We start from the raw sequence: 20,801 nt of genomic DNA on the forward strand, positions 1-20,801 counted from the left end.
ATGCTACTCAGCTGTCAGCTTCCACATTTTCATCTATGACCAGATGAGCACACACAAACTGAGAATTAGTAGAATAACAGAGTAGAAAAGAATCTGGTGGAGTGACTGTTAAATTATTAAAGATGTAATAGTCACTCACTTAATAGGTATTAAGCTCCTACTATGTGCTATGCACATAAAGATAAATATGAGGTCCTAAGATCAAAACATAAATTAACAAAATTTTAAAACCTATCTGCTTAAATATTACATAGGGGAGCAAAACATATTTTAAAATATTGTAGATTTTAATTGACAGTAAGCTTAGTGTAAGAATTGGGAGTTACGATACAGTCATCAAAGAAACTGAGATCGTAGGCATTGTTAATAAAAGCACAGCTTTTAACAGAATGGTTAGTGATGGCCAGGTCTACTCAGTACTAGGCTGTTCTAGAAAATGGCTTTCTGTTCTGGGATGTGCATGAGAAATTGAATGAGATACAGGTGAAAGAACTGCTTATATTTAGTCTGAAGGTGTGGCACAGGGAACAGTGATCATTGTCTGTAGACATTTGAAAAACCACCCTGCGGAATAAGAACATTTATGGAGTGCATTTCTGACATTTGGCATGGATTTACTCATACAATCCTCAATCACTGAAGTTAATATTATTATTCCACTTTTAGAGATAAGGAAAATGAGGCTCAGAAAGGTTAAATGAGTAACTTGCCCTGAGTCACACTCCTAAGAATGGGCAGCCCGTGCAGTCTGCCTCGAGAACTAAACTCTTGACCAGTGTGCTACTTGCCACTCGTAGAAGAGGGGTTAAATTTGTTCTCCTTGGCACCAGCTGAGTCCGTGGGTTCAGTGGAAGAAAGTACAGGGAAACTCTTTTCAGCTCAGTTAAAACATCTTAGGATCAGCAGTCTGAAGGTGGGAGGGAATCCTTTCTCTGTCCCTGGAGGTTCCTGCAGCCTAGCCTAGCTCACTCCTGAAAACCATGGAGCAGGAACCACCTTAGGTGTTTGACTTTCTGGGCTCCTCTGCTCTGCCTTTCTGTGACTCGAGTGTTTGGTGTGAGAAGTCATGTGTTGAAACTCCAGCGTTTGTTGTTTACGAGTTGGTATATTTTTCTAATTTGTGTAACAGAAGTACTTTTTTCTGAGCATTTACTTATTAGCTTTATGCAGTTTAGTATATTTTGTCTTATGGCACATTTCCAGTAATAACTTCTCAGACTAAAGTCATACTGTCATTAACATTTTTTAGTCTTACAGATGTTTTCCTGCTTGTAAAGTTCATCATTTTTCTTGTAGAAAAATTGGAAAGTCTAAGAAAAGAATTTAACAGCTCTTATAATGTCACCACTCAGAGATAATCACTTTGGTGTATTTCTCCCTATCGTTTAATATTTTTCATAAATATTTTTCAAGGAAAAAAACTGATGCTGGCTTTAGATCTGTTAAGATTCTCTTCACACACACACAATTTATTTGGATAAATTCTGACAGTTTCTTTCTTTCTTTCTTTCTGGTCAGGTTTCTGCCTCAATGCTCAAGCAGTTTCCCAACAGTGGCCTGAATCCAGGTCTTTTCAATGTGGGGCCCCAGTTATCTCCTCAACAAATTGCCATGCTGAGCCAGCTTCCACAAATTCCCCAGTTTCAGTTGGTAAGTTGCAGATTTTCTTCCTAATGGCTGAGAAGGGTATTTGCGTTTTCTTTTGCCTGGAACTTGATTTGCTTCGTTTTATGCATGCTCAGCTGGACTTAAATGTGACCAATGGACCAGCACCTTAATGGTAGCTCCCTCTTGGACACTTGACTCCGCGACCTGTACTTCAGCACACACCCTTTCGGTGTTCTCAGGGAGCCCGTCTTAGGAAACTGAGGTCCTCTCTCTCTCTTCCCCGTAGGCCTGTCAGCTTCTCTTGCAGCAGCAGCAGCAGCAGCAGTTGCTACAGAACCAGAGAAAGCTTTCTCAAGCCGTGCGCCAGCAGCAGGAGCAGCAGGTACGTGGGGTTGCGGGGTCCGCCCAGTGCTCTCTGGGAGGAGTGCGTCTCTGCTTCCCCTCTTTGGTAGCCAAAACAGTCTTTTCCTGTGGCGTTAGGGATGTTGGCTTATCGGTGTCCCTTTTCCCCCGGGCGTCCTCCTCGCCTGCAGCTGGCTCGAATGGTGAGTGCACTCCAGCAGCAGCAGCAGCAGCAGAGGCAGCCTAGCATGAAGCATTCGCCGTCTCATCCTGTTGGGCCCAAGCCGCACCTGGACAGCATGGTACCCAACACTCTGAATGTGGGGCTCCCAGACCTTCAAACCAAAGGGCCAATACCTGGATATGGTTCTGGTAAGTTGTGAAGAATGAAAGCTACCTTTTTAAGCCCGTGGTAGGGGGTTGGACCTACATCACCCTGTGTTTTCACAACAAAGTAGATAAATATTCTTATCCCTGTCTTATAGGTGAGATATCTGAGTTATCAACATCCTAGAGTTTCGATGGTTTTCTGAAGCTTACCACACAATCAGTAAATAGCAGAGACAGGGCTCCAACTTCTGACCTCAAGCGGTCCTTTACCACTTACAAGTGGCAATCTGCTCTCCTACCATTAGGAATTGTTGAAAGCCAGTTTGAATGTTTGTACATGCTGAGTGCTTCATGTACCTGGGGTTATAATGTATTAAAATATGTACAGATTGAGCTGTTTAACTCTACTGATAAAATTACCTTCTCTTGAAAAAAATGGGGAACTAAAATTATATGGCAAACTGATAGAATTCTTCTGGTGTTAGTATTTCATCTGATTTAAATAGAATTAGCACAAGTAAGGTTATACCTTTGACATTCATCAAGAATTTGTTGGCAGGCAAATCGTAGCTCTTTCAGAACTGGGGAACATGTTGTAAGCAGAATCTAATCAGTGATGCAACAGTGATTTATAAATAAAATTTAAAAATTAAAAAGGTATCACATACCACACTGGGTTTCTTCTCAGATTGACATTTAGATTGTATTTTGGTAAAGAAGAAACCGTGCAAACTCAAAAACAAGAAATCCATGCTCCTACGTGACAAAGTGACCCTGGACAAATGGCCCCCCTCTCTGCTCTAGACCTGTGAGGTGCCCACTTTCTACTGGGGTGTCCATATGCAGAGATGACCCAAGATTTCAAGGACTCCTTGATCCTGGATAGTTTTAAGGGAGTTAATTTCCAGATCCTCAACTTCTATCAAATACTCTTAAAAGTGAACCGCCTGAGAACTGACTTAAATTCAAAATAACCTTTCTCGCACTTGACATAAAAGAAGGGCAAACTCTCCGCCGTCCCGTATCTTACTATCTCTTACTCATCTGGATGTAGAACGCCAGGGTACCACGCCAGGAGGAAGCTTCTCGTAATGCCTCATGAGGGTGTCATTACCCCTGGGTTTCCAGTCTTCATCTTCCTTTTCTGTTAAAGATGAAGCTTGGGTTATCTTGGTATATGTTGAGCTGTTCTGAATTTAGACACCATGTGCAATAATAAAGCAGGGCAACTTGGCTTCTTCCGTCCCCCCTTTGTCAAAGAGTGCATAGTTCTCGAAGTAGAGTCTAGTCTGTTCAAAGCAAAGAGAGCATCTGGAAGCCACAGCGGCTTTTCCATGTGTTTAAATGCACACGGGTCTTCTCAGTACTGATCCCTAAAGCATGTCTTAGGTGGAAGGAAAAGCACCTTCAAAGAGCTTGAGCATATAGGTTGGTGACACTGACTCTTAAATATAGTTTTCATAATGCATCAGGTAAAGCCTGTGGAGAAACTTTAACGTGATTTCCTTTAGGTGGGGTATGCATTAGTCAATTAGTTGTTAAAAATCTAAAATCAAGATGTATTTATTCCAGCGTGGCCAGTTAGCTCAGTTGGTTAGAGCATGGTGCTGATAACACCAAGGTTGCAGGTTTGAGCCCTACATGGACCACTGAGTTGTGTGTGCCCTCCTTAAAGAAAAAAAAAAAGATGTATTTATTCCAATGACAGTCCTTGTAACGTCTTTAATGTTTTCTACCTCCTATTAAAAAGTAAAATTATATGTTGGCTGTGAATCTGGTAGTTTTTAGCAGCATATACCTTTCTTGCTTATTAAATATATAGAAAAATTTTATCATGATATCTTGTTAGATTAATGGTGTTGTGATTATTGTACTTGAGTCTTAACTATTCCTAATGGCTGAGGATTGGAGTTCAATATACATATACTAAAGAAATTTCCATTTTTTTAATCATATTCCTGTTTCATAAGTAATTTACACATTTAGCTAGGTATCATAATCCAAGTTAAGTAAGGAGAAAGAACATACTGACTTACTAACTTTTTTACATTCAATAACTTATTAAACAATAAATTAATTTTATTAGGTCTTTAACATATTGTGATATGAGCAATTATAATATGCCTTACAACATGAATTTTATAATTCATTTTGGTTGTAATTTTCCATAATTTATATTACCACATTTATTTGAATTGAAAAATACATTTTGGGACTGAAACTAAGTCTGATTTGGATGCCTGTTTTGAGTAAACTAAATCTGTAGGTATAAGATTTTGATGAAAATATATTTAAAGCATATGCAGAGATTTTTTTTTCTTTAAATAAAAAAGGTTATATGGCAAAGATGTAAAAAATGAATAATATTTCAATTTTCCTCATGCTGAGTATATCAAACTAAAAACGATACCTTTGGGTAAAAGAGTAGCAAGAATAATTAAGAGTTTCTTAAGTTTCGATAATGCCTTTTTTGGTATTTTTCTCAAAATTAAAAAGTTGAATGACTTTAATGACTGCTTAATGAAATCCTTAATTGATTTGTTTTGTAAAATAGATGGTTTTCTACTTCTTTTAGCGAAATTAAAAATATACCTGATTGAATTGTCAGGTGATAATGACCTATCTAAAAGTTGGGTTTTATTTATCTATGTTATTGAACCCTGTGGGGGAAGGGAATATACCTAAAAAGAAATTCAAAGAAATAAGTGATATTATAACAAGATTCCTTCTCTTCCCATCTACTCATTTATATAAGATTTCTTAGTGCTTATATGTCTACCAAAATTTCTAAAAATAGGCATAGAGTGGCGTGAACTTGGTCTCGTTCTAGTAATAAGTCATAGTCATTATAGGTATCCAGATTTATTGAGAAACAGTCACTCATTTTATTAGAAAATGCATTTCCGGTAAAATTTTACTTTTTATATTTCAAATGTATCGAAATTTGTGACATTTATGTGTGCGGTATACCCAGTGAAAAGTAGAGTTATGAATATTAGAAATTATTAAAACAGCAGCAGAGTAATTCATATCTATCCTGGCATTATGAATGTGTCGATATCACGTGTATATGGACACGGATTAGAACTGTTGTATTAAATAGGCAACTGTGGGTGATGTGTTTCTTTTATAATTTACTCTTTATTATAATTATTGTAAAAGCAGTAGTTTGCTTTTTTTAATCTACAACAAAAGGAGTAGCAGAAAATAGAGAACTGTAGACAAAGGAAGTGAAGGAATGAATCAATTAAGGACAAGTTAATTTGAGAGTTTCCTCCAGATGGTAAGCACTGAGCCAAGCGGCAGTGATGAATGGACGATGATTTGGGGGGTGTGAAAGTAGGAGAAAGTAATGCTGGCAAGGACAGATAAGGGAGGCCAAGGGTTGTATTTGTAAGACTGATAAGCTAGGTAAAAGGGACGTGCTGGTGAAAAGAGTCCCTGGTTAGGCAAGGGGCATGTCTTGTCTCCATTTGTACCTCAGGTCCTACCACAAAGCCTGGTACAAGTTCGGTTCTCCATACATATTCATTAAACTGAACTAAATGGTTTGTTTGATTTGAGTTAAAGTGTTGGTAAGCTGGAGGATTAACAGGGAGGCCACTTGGTGGACTGAGCAAGTTTGGTTTTGGTGAAATAGCAAGTATAACAAAGTCATTGTTTTCCTGGGCTTAGAGGTCTGACAGCTCATAAATAGCCCAGAGGTCACAAGTGGGATGCCCCTTTGCTTTCTGTTACTAGAGTGCAGTGCCCCAGAGCCCCTTGCCTCCAGATTTGTTGAGCGCATTGTATGTCCTGACATCATGCATTACTACGTGACATCGAAGAAAGACAGTCATGTACAAACATGCATCGATTTATCTTCTCGTACTTTGGGTTTGTAGACTGAAACTTTCAAGGCAGTTTTATCTCCTACTCTCCCTCTCATCCCCTTCAGTTTTTTTTCCCTACCAAACATGTTATTTAGTTCTGGTGCTGCCATATTTTGGTGGCGTAACTCCTATTGATTTTCTGCACTTCATGTGTCACAAGAGAACTGTAAAGAGCTGAAATTAAATATCTTTAATTCACCATGAGTTTTAAAGAAATTTTAGAGCAACTTTATAGAAAATTAATAGGTAAGCAGTGGTTCCTTATCTTCTTTATTAATCCCTACATTCTCCTTTTTAATCTTCACCAGAATCCTGGGTTATTTTCAAAAGCTCTTTCTCAGAGACTGGAACCAGCCTTCAGGTGGCCTACCAGCCAAGCAGCTGGGGCTGGTTTTCTCTGTCAAAGATAGAAGTGTAATTTGCCCAAGGAGCAACACACTTAGGCCATGAAAGCTTGTGTCAGACAAAGCCCTTGTTCCTTTCCACATTCCTGTCCTCTAGTCTCGTTTCATTTCGGCTCCATAGGACAAAAGAAGAAACTATCTTAAATCCTTTTTAAAAAAATCATTTAATTTGAGATACTTCCAGCCCATACCAGGGATTTCTGCTCCCCAATCACTTGGACTAGGGAAGTTGGTTACAAACAGTGAAGGAGCAATGTTCTTTAATAGCAGTATTTTAAACACAGGCCTAGAAGGTGTTAGAAATGATTTCAACTTGATTTATTATGCATTTATAAAACTATCCCTGACGACTAGGAGAAGCACAGGGGAGAAAAACATGGCCAGGGCCCCCAGTGGGATCTGGATAAATGGCATTTAAGGGCCAATAAGACACCACCGGTGCTAGGAGAGTAAAATGGGTAGAGCATGGAGTCTGGCCTGGCTGGTGCAGCACATTCTAGAGGAAGAGGAGATTGGCTTTTGGCTCCTGCAGACCCCCTGAGCTTTGGCATGGTGACGACCCTGTCCACCTCCCTGGGAGTGCCTCTACTTGTGTGTTGTTGATATACTTGCTGTGGCTTTCTGGGCTTTCTGTGGTTATTCATTGCTCCTCCCCTCCCATTTCATTTATTGATTTTAGTCCTTTATTTTACTTTTAAGAGAGTCAGTTTGAAAAAGTATTAAGTACATTCTGATCCAGAATGGATAGTGGACCATGTGAGACTCCCATCAAGCAGCTTTTCACGTTGGCTTTCACCTGCCCAGCCCTGTGCAGTGGGCAAAGTTGCTCACCCAGACTCTTGGGTAATATCATCCTGCTGACACCTGAGGCATACCTGGGGGCTCATGGCAAAGTGAACTCTGAGCCGCTTACCAATTGCCTGTTCAAGCTTTGGGGTCTTCATCGTTGCATGAAAACTTTCACATTGACCTCATTCTATCCTGACCTCCATCTACCCCATTCTCACATTGCCAGTTCTCTTTCTAAAATACATACCTAGTTCTCGCTCTCACTTGCTTAAAATTTTCTTTATCTCCTGTCTTAGAGGGGGGAGAAAGTCTAAACTCCTTCGCCTGATATGTAAAGACCCTACATGACATGACTCTTCATTTCTCCCCCACCTCCTGCCACTCCCCCTCACTTCATCCAGAGTTAGCCAAGCATTGGAGTCTCACTGAACTGTCATCATTCCCTAAATAGGACTTACTGTCATGAGTTAGAGCTTTGGCCTTGGTTTCCTTGACTTAACTCGCATACCTACCCTAGGTCCTAGATCACATGTCCCTTCTGCAAAGCCTTTCCTCCCCCAGTACCCTTCCCCCCACTTTGTAGCTGCTCTTACACCATATTGGTTTGTTGTGTGGACACCTCCATCTCAGTTGGGGAATCACTGGCCCCAGCATTTTGCCTGGCACCCATGTGAGCTAAATGAACAAGTGAATGCGCAAGCACTGAGATGAGCCATTATGTTTTTAGCAAGTAAGAGCCAAGATCAGCATTTTGGTTTAAAATTCCTGTTTCTGAGTGAAGAAACTTGTGAATTAGTCTTCACGTTACAAATGAAGCTGTTCATGGGTTCTGCCTTAGAACTCGTGGTTACTGATACTAGAAGTTTATAGAAAGACATAAAATGTGGTTCTCTGTTTTAGGCTTCAGCTCTGGCGGCATGGACTATGGCATGGTTGGTGGGAAGGAGGCTGGAACAGAGTCTCGCTTTAAACAGTGGACCTCCATGATGGAGGGACTGCCCTCTGTAGCCACACAGGAAGCCAATATGCACAAAAATGGTAAGAGCAAGCGAAGGATTATGAGTTGGGGCTGTTCTGACCCTCAGGAAGCCTTGATGAAGTGTCCTATAAAATATTTGAAAGCATGGATCTTTAGTTTTTTCTTAGCAAGTGTCTTGATTATTTCCCCCAAATCTTAATGATCACCTATAAAATGAAGATTGGGGTTGTTATATTTCAGAGTATTTCATAGTATAAGAAACTGAAAGTGCTGGTTCTAATTAAGGGAAGTAAAATTTCCCGCCTGCAATGGGATGGGATTGAGGGTAGTCTTGGTAGGAGTGAACCTGAGCACCCATTAGGGTAAAACCCTGATGTGAGCTGGCTTCAGAGAACAGAATCAGGTTTGTTTGTGTTTGCTTGCTTGTTTGTTGTGCGAGAGCTGACTACAAATATCTATCATGTTGATTATTTGAACCCTTCGGTCTCCAAAGATGACTAACAGATCAGTACATGAGATTTGAACTTGCCACAAAGCTTTCTTGTTCTTTATGCATTATGAGGTCTGTAGGACGGCAATTGAGGGCATTCCAGGCTTTGCTTATAAATGTGTGTTGTCCGGTCATCTCCATAATTCTCTGTAAGAGCTTCTCCATTTCTCTGTAAGATAGATAAAAGATCGTAAAGCCTTCAGCCTTTGTCTCAATGTTTGTTCTATTTGACAAGTAATTCACTTGGACTCAGCTGTATCTGTGAGAACCGAGGATAAACAAGTGTTGGATGGCTCCTTCTGCGGCCTTTCATAAACCACTCTTACATGTGGCCGTCGGAGGCCGCTGAAGTGGCCACTTGCAGCTCTCTGCCTGCCATCCCAAAGCATCATCATTTGATTCTGTGGCACAAAATCAAGAATGATTTACAGAAACTATAAAATCTGTTTCTGGGCGGCGTAATCCATGCTCAGCACCTGTGGCTTTGGGCACTTCCATGGCTTCTTTGTCCCAAAGACATGGTAGGTGCGTGATACATAGTAAGTACAAAGTGGCATGTGAGAGGCTGTCTGGAAGGTAAAATAGCCACTTGCCGTTTTAGAGCTTATAGATAATGTTTTCCCTAGTTCCTTAGCAATCCCCAAGGGAATGGAGCTTTGCCGTTTTCTACTACATTGTAATGTGCCCTTGAGTCAAATTTCTGTCAGCGGCTCCAGGAAAATCAGTGGCTGCTTAGCTGAGCATGGAGATAGCTCTGATGATAGTCCTGGTAGGCCAGATCAAGCAGATTACTGTAATCAGTATTTACACAAACAATACACTGGCTTGGAAATAATTTTATCTGTTCATAAACAGCATCCTAAGAATAGGTAAAGTGACATGGCGTATAAAATTTGTTTGAGAAATAAGTAGAGTGGCATCTAACAGAGGCCAAAATTTTATTTAAAGTCAGGCTGATTTTTTGTTAGTTTAAAAGGGGGGATTTTAAGCTTTTCCCTTTTTTCCTGCCTCATACCATATAAAATTCATGCAGGGGGCACTGACAAACGGCTGAAGTGCTCTCAGGAAAGCAGTTACAAAGGATTTGCTGTTCTTCGTGTGGGAGGCCCTGGCTCGCAGCGCTGCAGAGCTCGCTGTTGGCGTGTGCTGGCAAAGAGCCCAGGCGGGAATTCCATCTCATTGCTTTGGAATTTAAAGCAATTGCACATGCTTTCCTCTCCTGTGGACCTCCCTCTGTTTATGCTGCTGCTTCCAGCGAAACTAGCCCTGATCAGCATGGAAGAAGTTGGGTGGGTAGTGTCAGTACCAGTGTAGTGAAAAACTCTCTGTGTGCTGCAGATCATTTAGTATTGTTCACTTCTCACTCTTGAGTCATTAGTATAGAAACTGGGGATAATGGTAGGATTTGTAGTTTATGAAAGTTTTGTTAACTTCCTAAGACCATGGGATTTTAAGATGGAAAGGAACATTCAAGAATGAAGACAGTGCTTTGTGTGTAAGGGAGACCCTGAGAAGCTCAGCAAGGTGAGATGAGTTGTTCCTGGTCATCCTGCGTGTCAGCTGTATGTGGGTCTGGAGTGTGACCTCTCATTCTAGCGCTCGTTTTACTGCGTAAGCGTCACAACACTGTATTTGACTTTCTCTGGATAAAAGATTGACAAGTTCCAGATTGAATTAATTTCCTCTCTCTTTCCTCAGGCGCTATAGTGGCCCCTGGTAAGACCCGAGGAGGGTCACCATACAACCAGTTTGATATCATCCCAGGTGACACACTGGGTGGCCATACGGGTCCTGCTGGTGATAGCTGGTTACCTGCCAAATCTCCACCAACAAATAAAATCGGAAGTAAATCCAGCAATGCCAGTTGGCCTCCAGGTATAGTCCAGGAAGTAGTTTTTCTGGGATAGCATTCGGTTTTTCATTGTTAATTTCAGGTTCTGAAACAGACTGCTTTTGCCACACACTTTCATTTTTTTCCGTCAGTAATTATTATCTGATAAAAGCAAGGCATGCGTTGGCTATGGGAAAATAGACGATTTTCATTAGATAGGGTCTCTGCTCTATAGAGTTCAGACAGGAAGATAAGGTGTGGACACTGGTCACCTTCCAGGTAAGTTACTGTGTAGTAAGTACAGGAAGGAAGAAAGATAAGCTGAAGGAAGTTAGAGGAGTGGAATCGGGGGATAAAAGAAGGTGATGTTGCAGCTGGCCCCCAGCATTCATCTGTGCACAGGATGCCGTGTAACGTGGGTTCTTCTGAAATGTCCATTGAATTGATCTGTTTATTTAATAAGCAAGTATTTATTATCAGTTAGGTTCCAGGTTTGCAGTAGTAAGTGCAGTGAGACTCTGTTACTTTTTTATCTCTTTTTATTTTGATACAACTAATCTATCTTCATTGTAGAAAAAAAATTAAATTTAGTAAAGCAAAAATAAAAATAAAAAATCGGCTGTGCATTGTTCTAAACCTCTCTCTAGACAGGTATATTTGTGACATGAATATGTAGAATTTCATTCTATTTAAGTAGGCTTGTAGAATGCCTGTTGTTCATTTATAATACATACGCTTTTCCTAGTCATGATTAGGAAAATATTACTATCACAAAGCTTTAAATATGACTTAAATTAGCCAATAAAAAATTGGGAACACTTCCACGTATTCCAGGCTTCCTTATGATAAGCCCCGTTGTTCCGCTGGTTGTCCCTGGACGTTCCATTTCGCAGTGGTCATTTGTACTGTGTTCGCTTTTGTGCTTCGAAGCCAATTTCTAGTGAGGTAAATGGGAGAAGTCACTGATCTCCAACCTAGATTTTTTTTCCAGTTCTTGTCCTAGGTGCCTGGACAGTTCTCATGAGCAGCAGAGTACTTTGCCCTCCTCCGTGCTCTCAGGCCTGAATTTCCCTGGGAGCAGGAAGGGCAAGTTCTGGGGCCAGGCACTGATGAGCTCTGGCATCAAGTTCACGACCACAGACAGACAGATAGAGAAGGCTGACATATTGTGATAACACAGAGGTGCTGCTGGCAGAGCGTATGTCCAGGCAGACTTTTTTTTTTAAATTTTATGATGAAAATCTGAGATAAAATAGATTATTTAGACTTTTTATAGATCTATTTCTTCTATCAAAAATAACTTTATTTTACCATTGGTTTGAACAACCTCCTATGTCTAATATTTGTTCTTCTCTCAGAATTCCAACCAGGAGTGCCATGGAAAGGTATCCAAAACATTGACCCTGAATCCGATCCCTATGTCACCCCAGGAAGTGTGCTGGGGGGTACCGCCACATCTCCCATTGTAGATACTGACCACCAACTTCTGCGGGATAACACCACAGGTAAATAAACAAGTGAAAAATCCTTTGTGTGGATTCAATATCCAGCATTTTCAAATTTGTCAATCTGAGCCCTCATTTGTACTTGCTCGTGTATGATCGTTTCATCAGAAAAAATAAGGTTGTATAGCTTTCACATTTATTTTTTGGACCTATTTTGTTCTGCCTTCTGTTTAAGGTTAAATAAAACACGTAAAGGTTTTGCTTGTTGTACTGACCCTTATCTGCAGTATGTTCATCTTGTTTTTCATTTGTCACCCGAAGGGTCTAATTCTTCCCTCAACACCTCGCTGCCTTCACCTGGTGCCTGGCCCTACAGTGCCTCTGACAACTCCTTTACCAACGTTCATAGCACTTCAGGTATGAGTGCGACCCGTTTGTTTCCCTGCGCTCAGCACGTTTCTATCAGGCTCCCTCTTACAAGGGAAATTGGCATTTGTTGCTTAAGGAATACTTTTACAGAAGTGGGGTAGCATATGTCAGCACAGATGCAGGCACATCTCTTGTGTTGGCTGGTCCTCGAGGAGCTTCCAGTCTCAGAGAGGCGGCATGAGGCAAATCCAGCTTTAAGACAAGGCCGATGGTGGCATAATTGCAGGGAGCTGGCAGTGTTGAGAGGGCAGAGGTTATATCCTGATGACACAGTGCTGTTCTCTTAACTAGTCTGCGCAGAGATTCAAGAGATTGGAAGAGCCAATTGAATCCAGGTTGTTATTCCTCAGGCAGCCAATTATAGCTTGCTTTTCTTTCAAAATCCTTCCGCTTACAGGCAGAGGTTAAGGGCAGATGGCCAAGGGAAAAAAAGAGGACCTTGATTAATTTTATCAACATTTGTTGAATTCTTAATGTTTTGTTTTGTTTTTTGCTTTGTTTTGCTTTGTTTTGTTTTGTTTTGTTGGAAGACAATAGGGAATGGAAACATAAATGGATATAATAAAGCTTTTGAAGTCACTCACTGAACACAATGTCTTACAGATCAGTAGACAAATCATTAGTAATTGGCACCTTTGTCTTGCAAAAGTTGGACCTTAATCCATTTAAAGTCATTTAGGCTTCTGTTCTTTGTCCAAGCAAACACAAGTGAAACAAATCCTTAGCTACCTCCTGAGACACTGCGAGTTAATGGCTTTACAAATTGTCTTCTTTTTCTTTCTACCTCTGTGTCATGTCAACGGTGCCACAAGAACCTATCATTTCTTGAACGCTCCTGCAAACCAGGCAGCATGCTAAGCTTTCGGCATGAATTCTTATCTTACCTTCCTTCACCAGAGTCTACAGGGAGGTCATGATGTGATCCCCATTTTGTAGATGAAGAAACTGAGATTCTAAGAGCTGATGTAATTTGCCTCAGGTCTGAGTGAATGTGTGAAGGAGCCAACCCAGTATTCCATGTTTCTAACCACCAGCCTACATTATACCTTTATAAAACTTCTTCCTTGACACTTACCTCAGTTTTACCTCACTCTTTATTCCTATAACTGCGCATATCTCAGGTGAACCATTTGATCTTTTGTCTACAATTGGACATTCACCTGAGAGGTGACCCAAGAGTTACCCCAGATATGTCTAAAACTGAACATATATTTTCTCATCCCCAAAATGATCTTCCCTTTTTAACTAAACTCTATTTTTCTTAGTGATGTTGCCACGCATCACGGCGTCGCAAAATCTTGGTATTTTCTCACCCTTTCATTTCTCCCTTGCTCTCTGGATCCAGGCAGTGATGACGTCTCCAAGTGGTTTAGTCACAGTCGTATCTCTCATACTCCTGTCTTCTGTTCCAGTCTGTTTGCTGTCACCCAAGGTTTAGACTCTAGTTGAAACACTACACTGTGAATCTACTGCAGAAACTCCTGACAGTATCGTAATCAGTCCCTGGCCCGCCTTGAGGGCCTCCTTTACTTCTCTACCCCTGTGAAATGCTGTTCAGCCAGAATTGGGGGAAACCTGTTTGGTACAAAGAGAGTTTAGATTGACCGTGGTTTATGTTTTCCGGTCCTTCTGAGCCCATCCATCCATTTATATAAATCCTTCAAGACCTGTCTCTGCTCACAGCCCAACATGGTCTTTCTCCTCTATGTAGTGAACATATATGATGTTGCCTGTGGTTACCAATTTTGTTCATCTGTTCTGCCTTCCTATCTGAACTTGAAGTTCTTGAGAATAACTGTTTATATTACCCACAGTCCTGATTTAGCACCTTAAAGCATACTAAGCCCTTAGTGAATACTTGTTGATCATGTTTTTAAAATCTGTTGGAATGTTGGTACCTAATGTTTTGGATCAAAAAACGTTTAATTTTCTCATGTACTTGTCATTAAGTCAATAAGTATTTATAGGATACTTTAGTTCCACTAAGTTTCACATTCTGCTGTATCTGTAAGACTAACAGCTTCGGGAATACTTTCCTTGAATTCATCTTCCCTTTCAGGTTGTATTTAGCTAAGAATGCAGTAGAGAATTAATTATCTTACTAAATGTTTAGCCCATGTGTTAATTTGTCAATTCAGAGTAATAGTCATTGAAAATTTTATATTTAATAAGTTCAAAGAACAATATTATTTCATATTGCTGCTCTTAAAATAGCACTTTCTATTTTTAGAATGTGTGTTTGTGTATGTGTGCGTGTGTATACATAAAATTTATGTGTATTTGTTGATACTCCTGACCTATCTAACTTTATTCCTTCCTTAATTTTCTTCTCCTATAGCAAAGTTCCCTGATTACAAATCAACATGGTCCCCAGATCCCATAGGACACAACCCCACTCATCTCTCCAACAAGATGTGGAAAAACCATATTTCCTCAAGGAACACTACACCGCTGCCCCGCCCACCTCCTGGTCTGACCAACCCCAAACCGTCATCTCCCTGGAGCAGCACAGCACCCCGATCAGTCAGGGGGTGGGGGACACAGGACTCACGGCTTGCCTCGGGTGAGAAGGATCTGCCTAAAGGAGCATGATTGTTCAAACATAAAGGTCTTGTGTTAACACAAATGGTGAAGACGTGATGAAGTCTTCACAAGAGAGGACATCACGGTTGGCTGGTAGAGGAAAAAGTATCTCTTACGTGGAAAATTGCAGTCAGTGTAAGGCAGAGAGAGCCAAGAACTCCCAAGGTACTGATGGAGTAAAAATGACAAACTATAGAGTGAGACCACTAGCAGGAAAATGCTGCCTTGCAAATAAGGTGTAGGGATCCAGGTCTGTTTGGTGACAAGGTAAAGGTCAGAGTGCAATGGAAAAGAGATGATTTATAAAAGGAGAGAAGCATCACCCTTATAAAAGGGTTATGCGACAGTGTTTCTCGCTCATGGCTTTCTTCAGTTTTTGATTGCTCTTCCTAATGTTTTGTGCTTATAGCCGCTACCTGGAGTGATGGCGGTTCGGTTCGTCCTAGTTACTGGCTGGTTCTTCACAATCTCACTCCACAGGTAATCACGCTGTCTTGTGAATTTCTAGATAGGACTTAATTATGTTAAGAGAGAGAAACTCAGAGAAGTGGGAGGTGGGCAGATAGGAAAGTTCATTTATTTCCTGGTCACTGCAGAGCAATCCAGCCTGCAGGGGTGGGTCTCCCCACCCAAGGCTCAAAGCCTACTGATGAATGGGGGATGTGGGCCACTCAGCTTCAGGAAGTCTGTTGTCATGGTGATGTTAACATTTGTAGTTTATAAAATAGTGAGAGTGGGGCGGTACTATCTGATGAATTCTGTTTAGCAGAGATGACTTGCTGTATAGATCTATCAGAATTTAGAACCAAATGGGAAACAAATATTTAACTGTTTTAACCACACGCAAAAAAAAAAAAGGTACCTGTTTTCGTGTTAGTTATCCAACAAGACTTGAGGCTCAATATAAACCATTTTTCTACTTCGTAAATAATTAACCATCCATCTCTGCAGAGGAAGAAATGTGTTGATCTTGCAGCTTAAATGCTCCATAGGTACTTTTCATTTTCTGTCTGTTTGTTACTCTTATCTATGTAAATGGCATTACTAATTTGCCATCATCAGAGCATGCCCTCTGGGTTGTTTTTCCCCTTGGTGGGACATCCTTTACACCACACCACCCCGCCTTTCCCCTTGGTTGCTTGACAACTCAGGTATTTATAGCAGCATTATGTTAAGCCTTCAAATGAGGTTAAGTGAACCCATCGAAACTGAGCCCATGACCTTCATTTGGACTTGACAGCACAGCCTTTAACACACCTTATTGAAAGGGGTCAGTTATACCTCCCTGCCTTTGACACACAGAATGAATTGTCTAGCATATAATTCCATAAATGGATTCTTACACACATTACTAAGTTAGCACCTTCCTTTAGAGTGGTTCCCAAGGGATAGTAACAAGTCTCTAGCCTACTATGTTTGAAATATATTCTCGATTAAAGAAAATTAAGCAGGTTTCTTCACTATGAGACTTCATAGATCCTACAATATGCTAGCATATATTTTGATCCTCTATGGGGAAATACAGCTTCTCCTAAGTTTATTTGCCCAGTGAACCCATTTGTGGGGAGTATATCCAGGGCTTGTATCTCCAGGTACATGTTGAGAAAGGCAGTTTCCTAAATATAGTTACTGTGAGGAAGAGTCTGGATTGGCTCTTAATCCCTGTGTCTAATAACAGCAAAAAGCCCCAGGTTATTTATTTAACTAATAGTTAACTGAAGTATGAAGATTTTATATAACCCGCCTCAAAACTAGATCTGCCTCATTGTTTCTACGTAGTCACACAGTGTGGTGGGTATAACATGGGTAGGATGAGAGAAGGGATACACTGTTGAAAGGAGCCTAGACGAGGTAGCCAGCTGTTCACTTCTGTTTTATAATATGAAAAACAGTAAGTACATCTGTATGTATATGTGTATAGATTGAATATAGGGGTTAGCTATGTTTGTATTAGAAAGAATCGATTAATTTTTAAAAATCAAAACTCACTAATAGCAGACTAATCTCAATTGTAGCTTAAAAGATGGTTATAAAGGCAAATCTTTGGTGACTGGATAAATTTAACTTTTTGTCACCTAAAATTTGTTTAGAGGTCATCTATCCTGAAAAGTCACTAGTTTCATACACGGACATACTTTTATATTCTATAGTTAGTTCTCACTTAAAAACCAATGCTAAGAGCTGTTTCTCCAATCATTTTCTGTGAAGAACTTTGGTGAAACTGCCAGTTTTCATCCTGCAGGGTTTCCATGGTAAAGTCACAGAATGTTTCCACTGCTGCTGCCAACTTTTTAAGGCTATTCCAATAGTCATCTCTCTCCTTTCCAAAGAAATGAACGAAAATGTTGTCCTGGACAGCTTAAATAAACCTAGTTCAGATCTTGATACAAATAAATTCATCAGAGAGAATAAATAGATTTGTCCAAGTTAGAGGTGAGGGCAGTGATCCCTAATCACTAGACAGACAGCTTAGTGGTGAAGGTCTGACTAAGGTGAGCGACTGCCTTTGGTCACGTTGGCTGTGGACAGAAGAGGACAGAGAAATGAGAAGTAGGTAGAAACAGTCTCCCCTTGAGGTGGCCAAAGTAGGAGTAAGAGGACAGCGGACTAGTCTGGGAGCTGGCTCGGCCGTCGGCATTCTGAATCGTGGTGAGCATTGCTCTCTCTCTCTGGTTGGTGGCTTCCTTTTCAGCTCTCTGTGCAATTGTTAATTGGGGAGGTGGAAGAATACCAAGGTAGTAATGATGCTGAGAATTTGGCATGTTTTCTTAAACTCTTATTTGGGTACCACCTTATTTCTGCTTTTTAAGGCTCTACAAATCAGCACACGTTCCCTTGTTTACCTCTTAAGGAATATGGACCACAGCTTGAATCATATGCTTTTGTTTTGAGTTGTATTTATGCAAATGTTTTTATTTGCAAAATGGGCACATTAGACCTCAGCCCAGTGCTTTAAATATGTTAAAATTTCCCTTTAAGACCTCTGTGTTCAATGTACTCTTTCCCTGCTTTGAGTTGTCCATCTTATTTAGTACTGGTCCTATTATTCACCAACGAGAAGCCCTTCTCTTTCTCATGTATAAGAAAGATCACTTGACTTCCTTTCACACCTCACCTCCAGTTTTTATCTCACGAATGTCATTACTCCTTAGATTGATGGGTCAACCTTGAGAACCATCTGCATGCAGCATGGCCCACTGCTGACATTCCATCTGAACCTAACCCAGGGCACCGCCCTGATCCGATACAGCACCAAACAGGAGGCGGCCAAGGCCCAAACTGCACTGCACATGTGAGTACCCATCCTATGCTCGCTAAACCCCGCGGGAAGATGCACACGTGAGTATTCTGGCACCTGCTTCGTTAAACAGATACACGAGAACATGCACAGAAAAGGCATCGTCATGTAAGCAGTTGTTTGGTAGTGAGGTGGCTGATCTTTTTAACCTACCTAAGCATGGATTGTCCTGTGTCTATCCTGGGCCGATAATCAGAATTCCCCAAGTGAAGAATTTGTGAGAGTAAATTTTTAGTACTGTAAAACAAAGCCAATATTTATGAAAACGAGAAATGGTCAGTGCTGTCACTTTTCATCACAGTAACTGGCTGCTTATTTTGGCTTCTTTCTGGGTGATGATGAAATAGTGTGGTCTTGGTGGGTCGCAGGGGTTTTTCCTGCAGTAGGTGGGACTGGACCAGACTTTGACCCTCCCTGCCACTCTCAGACTGGTGGACAGGAAAGAGCACACACAGAAAGCTACACACAGAATGAGCAAGTGACGGTGGAGCTCAGGCAGTGAGCCCAGCCCCGAGACAGAGCAGCACCTCCAGGTGTCTGAAGCTGGGTTACCGTGATGTGTGGTGTGTGGTCTTTTACCTCCCATGAAGAGAAGCACAGGTGACATTTTCCTTGCCATACAGATTCCACATACAAGGGATACCGATCTGTAGCAGCCGCCAGTAGTCTTTGGCTGTCTCGAGGTTCAGTGATACCTTATGGCTTTAAATCAGTACCTTTCAGTCACCTGGCCGCCTGGGTAAAATGCAGGTTCTGATCCTGTGATCCTGCCTTCTAAAAAGCTTCCGAGGGAGGTGGAAGCTGCTAGTCCAAGGAGCACACTTTGAATAACAAGGACTCGAAATACTCAGTCCCCATGTGTGTTTTACGGTTTTCCTCAAATCCATAGCTATTCCCTCCCCTTTTTTCCAGGTGTGTGTTGGGAAACACTACCATCCTGGCTGAGTTTGCCACCGATGATGAAGTTAGCCGCTTTCTGGCACAAGCTCAGCCCCCTACACCCGCAGCAACCCCGAGCGCACCCGCAGCAGGTTGGCAGTCGCTGGAGACCGGCCAGACCCAGTCAGATCCCGTCGGACCTGCTCTGAATCTTTTCGGTGGGTCCACAGGGCTCGGGCAATGGAGCAGCAGTGCTGGCGGCAGCAGCGGGGCCGATCTTGCTGGCGCTTCGTTGTGGGGGCCCCCAAACTATTCTTCTAGCTTGTGGGGAGTCCCAACCGTGGAAGATCCCCATAGGATGGGCAGCCCTGCTCCTTTACTACCTGGTGACCTTCTGGGAGGAGGGTCGGATTCAATCTGAACTTAGAACTTTCAACTCTGACCTCGTGACCTTTTTTGGAACAGCAGCAGCACTAACTTGACCTTTTCGTTTTTTTTTTCAACTTGCAATAAATACATTTTTAAAAGGAAAAAAGAAAACGGAGAGAGAAAAAAAGGTGGGTCATTGACAGACTGTCTGAGCACATAGTTGCCTCCCTTATAACTTCAGTTTTTTCGTTTGGAATATGAATCCAAAAAGAGAACATATCACTCTTGAAATACTTGAATCATGAACGCCAACCTAGAAAGACAATGTGAAGCAAGTACACATACCATTTAAATTTAAACACAAAAAAATTAAAAAAATTAGTTTCTAGTTTTTCACTTTTTTCATGTTATATGGAAGTTGTTGCTAAGAAACATATATACTGAAAAAAATAGCTTTTTAACTTTGTTTGCACTGGGTGTGTTTCCGTCCTTAGGTCTACCATGTTTGGGAGGGAGGGGAATTCAAAAGAATTGTTGGGGTGGGGGGAGGGAAGACTTGACGGAGCCTCACTTTAAAAACAAAAACACAAAAAACCTAAAAAAAAAAAAAAAGGAAAAAATTTGTGATTGGCTGGTTGATAAATACCAGTGTGTTCTGGCACATGTAACTGCCCAGGCATGCTCGTTCTGGTATGTGTGTGCACGTGTGTTCATGTGCATTCGCGTGCATCCTTCTCTCTGTCTCTGTGTGTGTATGCCTGTGTCCTCCTCCCTGACCCCGATTTCTCAGAAAGCTGCATTGCTGACAGTCCACAGGCTGGCTGGCCGGCCATCTGCTTTTTATTTTTATTATTGTTTTTTAACTAAGAACACGCAAGCACGGGGAGCCACTGCTGCTAGAGCAGCTCCGTTGGGCTGCACGAAGATGAACAGAGTGCTTTTTAATGATGAGAGCAGGGAGTTCCTTTACATCTGCAAATTAGTCTGAGTGCAAGTTTTTTCTAGCTTTTCTTTTGACCTAGCAGTAGAGTGGAGCACTGCCAAGTCCAAAAAATTAGGAGAGCAGGAGGTACCTCTTGGAGCAACTGTGTTTATTTATTTGTTTTTTTGTTTTTAAATAAGTGGCCACTAGGCACATCTGAATATCTGTTAA

The 20,801-nt window shown here is 41.3% G+C and overlaps 1 protein-coding gene across 12 annotated transcripts in view; it reads left to right on the forward strand.

Moving 5' to 3' along the window:
• Positions 1-20,268, forward strand: part of TNRC6B (trinucleotide repeat containing adaptor 6B) — a 218,476-nt gene extending 198,208 nt beyond the window's left edge. For 8 of the 12 annotated variants that reach the window (XM_019734462.2, XM_019734464.2, XM_074326434.1 and 5 more), the window contains 11 exons: positions 1,519-1,650; positions 1,895-1,990; positions 2,142-2,322; positions 8,246-8,383; positions 10,513-10,689; positions 12,004-12,150; positions 12,412-12,507; positions 14,858-15,082; positions 15,512-15,582; positions 18,255-18,394; positions 19,313-20,268. In XM_019734462.2, coding sequence (XP_019590021.2) covers positions 1,519-1,650; positions 1,895-1,990; positions 2,142-2,322; positions 8,246-8,383; positions 10,513-10,689; positions 12,004-12,150; positions 12,412-12,507; positions 14,858-15,082; positions 15,512-15,582; positions 18,255-18,394; positions 19,313-19,700 — 1,791 coding nt within the window. In that variant the 3' untranslated portion in view covers positions 19,701-20,268. The remainder of the gene's footprint in view (positions 1-1,518; positions 1,651-1,894; positions 1,991-2,141; positions 2,323-8,245; positions 8,384-10,512; positions 10,690-12,003; positions 12,151-12,411; positions 12,508-14,857; positions 15,083-15,511; positions 15,583-18,254; positions 18,395-19,312) is intronic. The other 4 variants (XM_074326433.1, XM_074326437.1, XM_019734463.2 and 1 more) reach the window with 3 other exon arrangements.
• The last annotated feature ends 533 nt before the right edge of the window (positions 20,269-20,801 follow it).

Source organism: Rhinolophus sinicus, linkage group LG02 (genome assembly GCF_036562045.2).
Source record: "Rhinolophus sinicus isolate RSC01 linkage group LG02, ASM3656204v1, whole genome shotgun sequence".
NCBI lineage: Eukaryota > Metazoa > Chordata > Mammalia > Chiroptera > Rhinolophidae > Rhinolophus > Rhinolophus sinicus.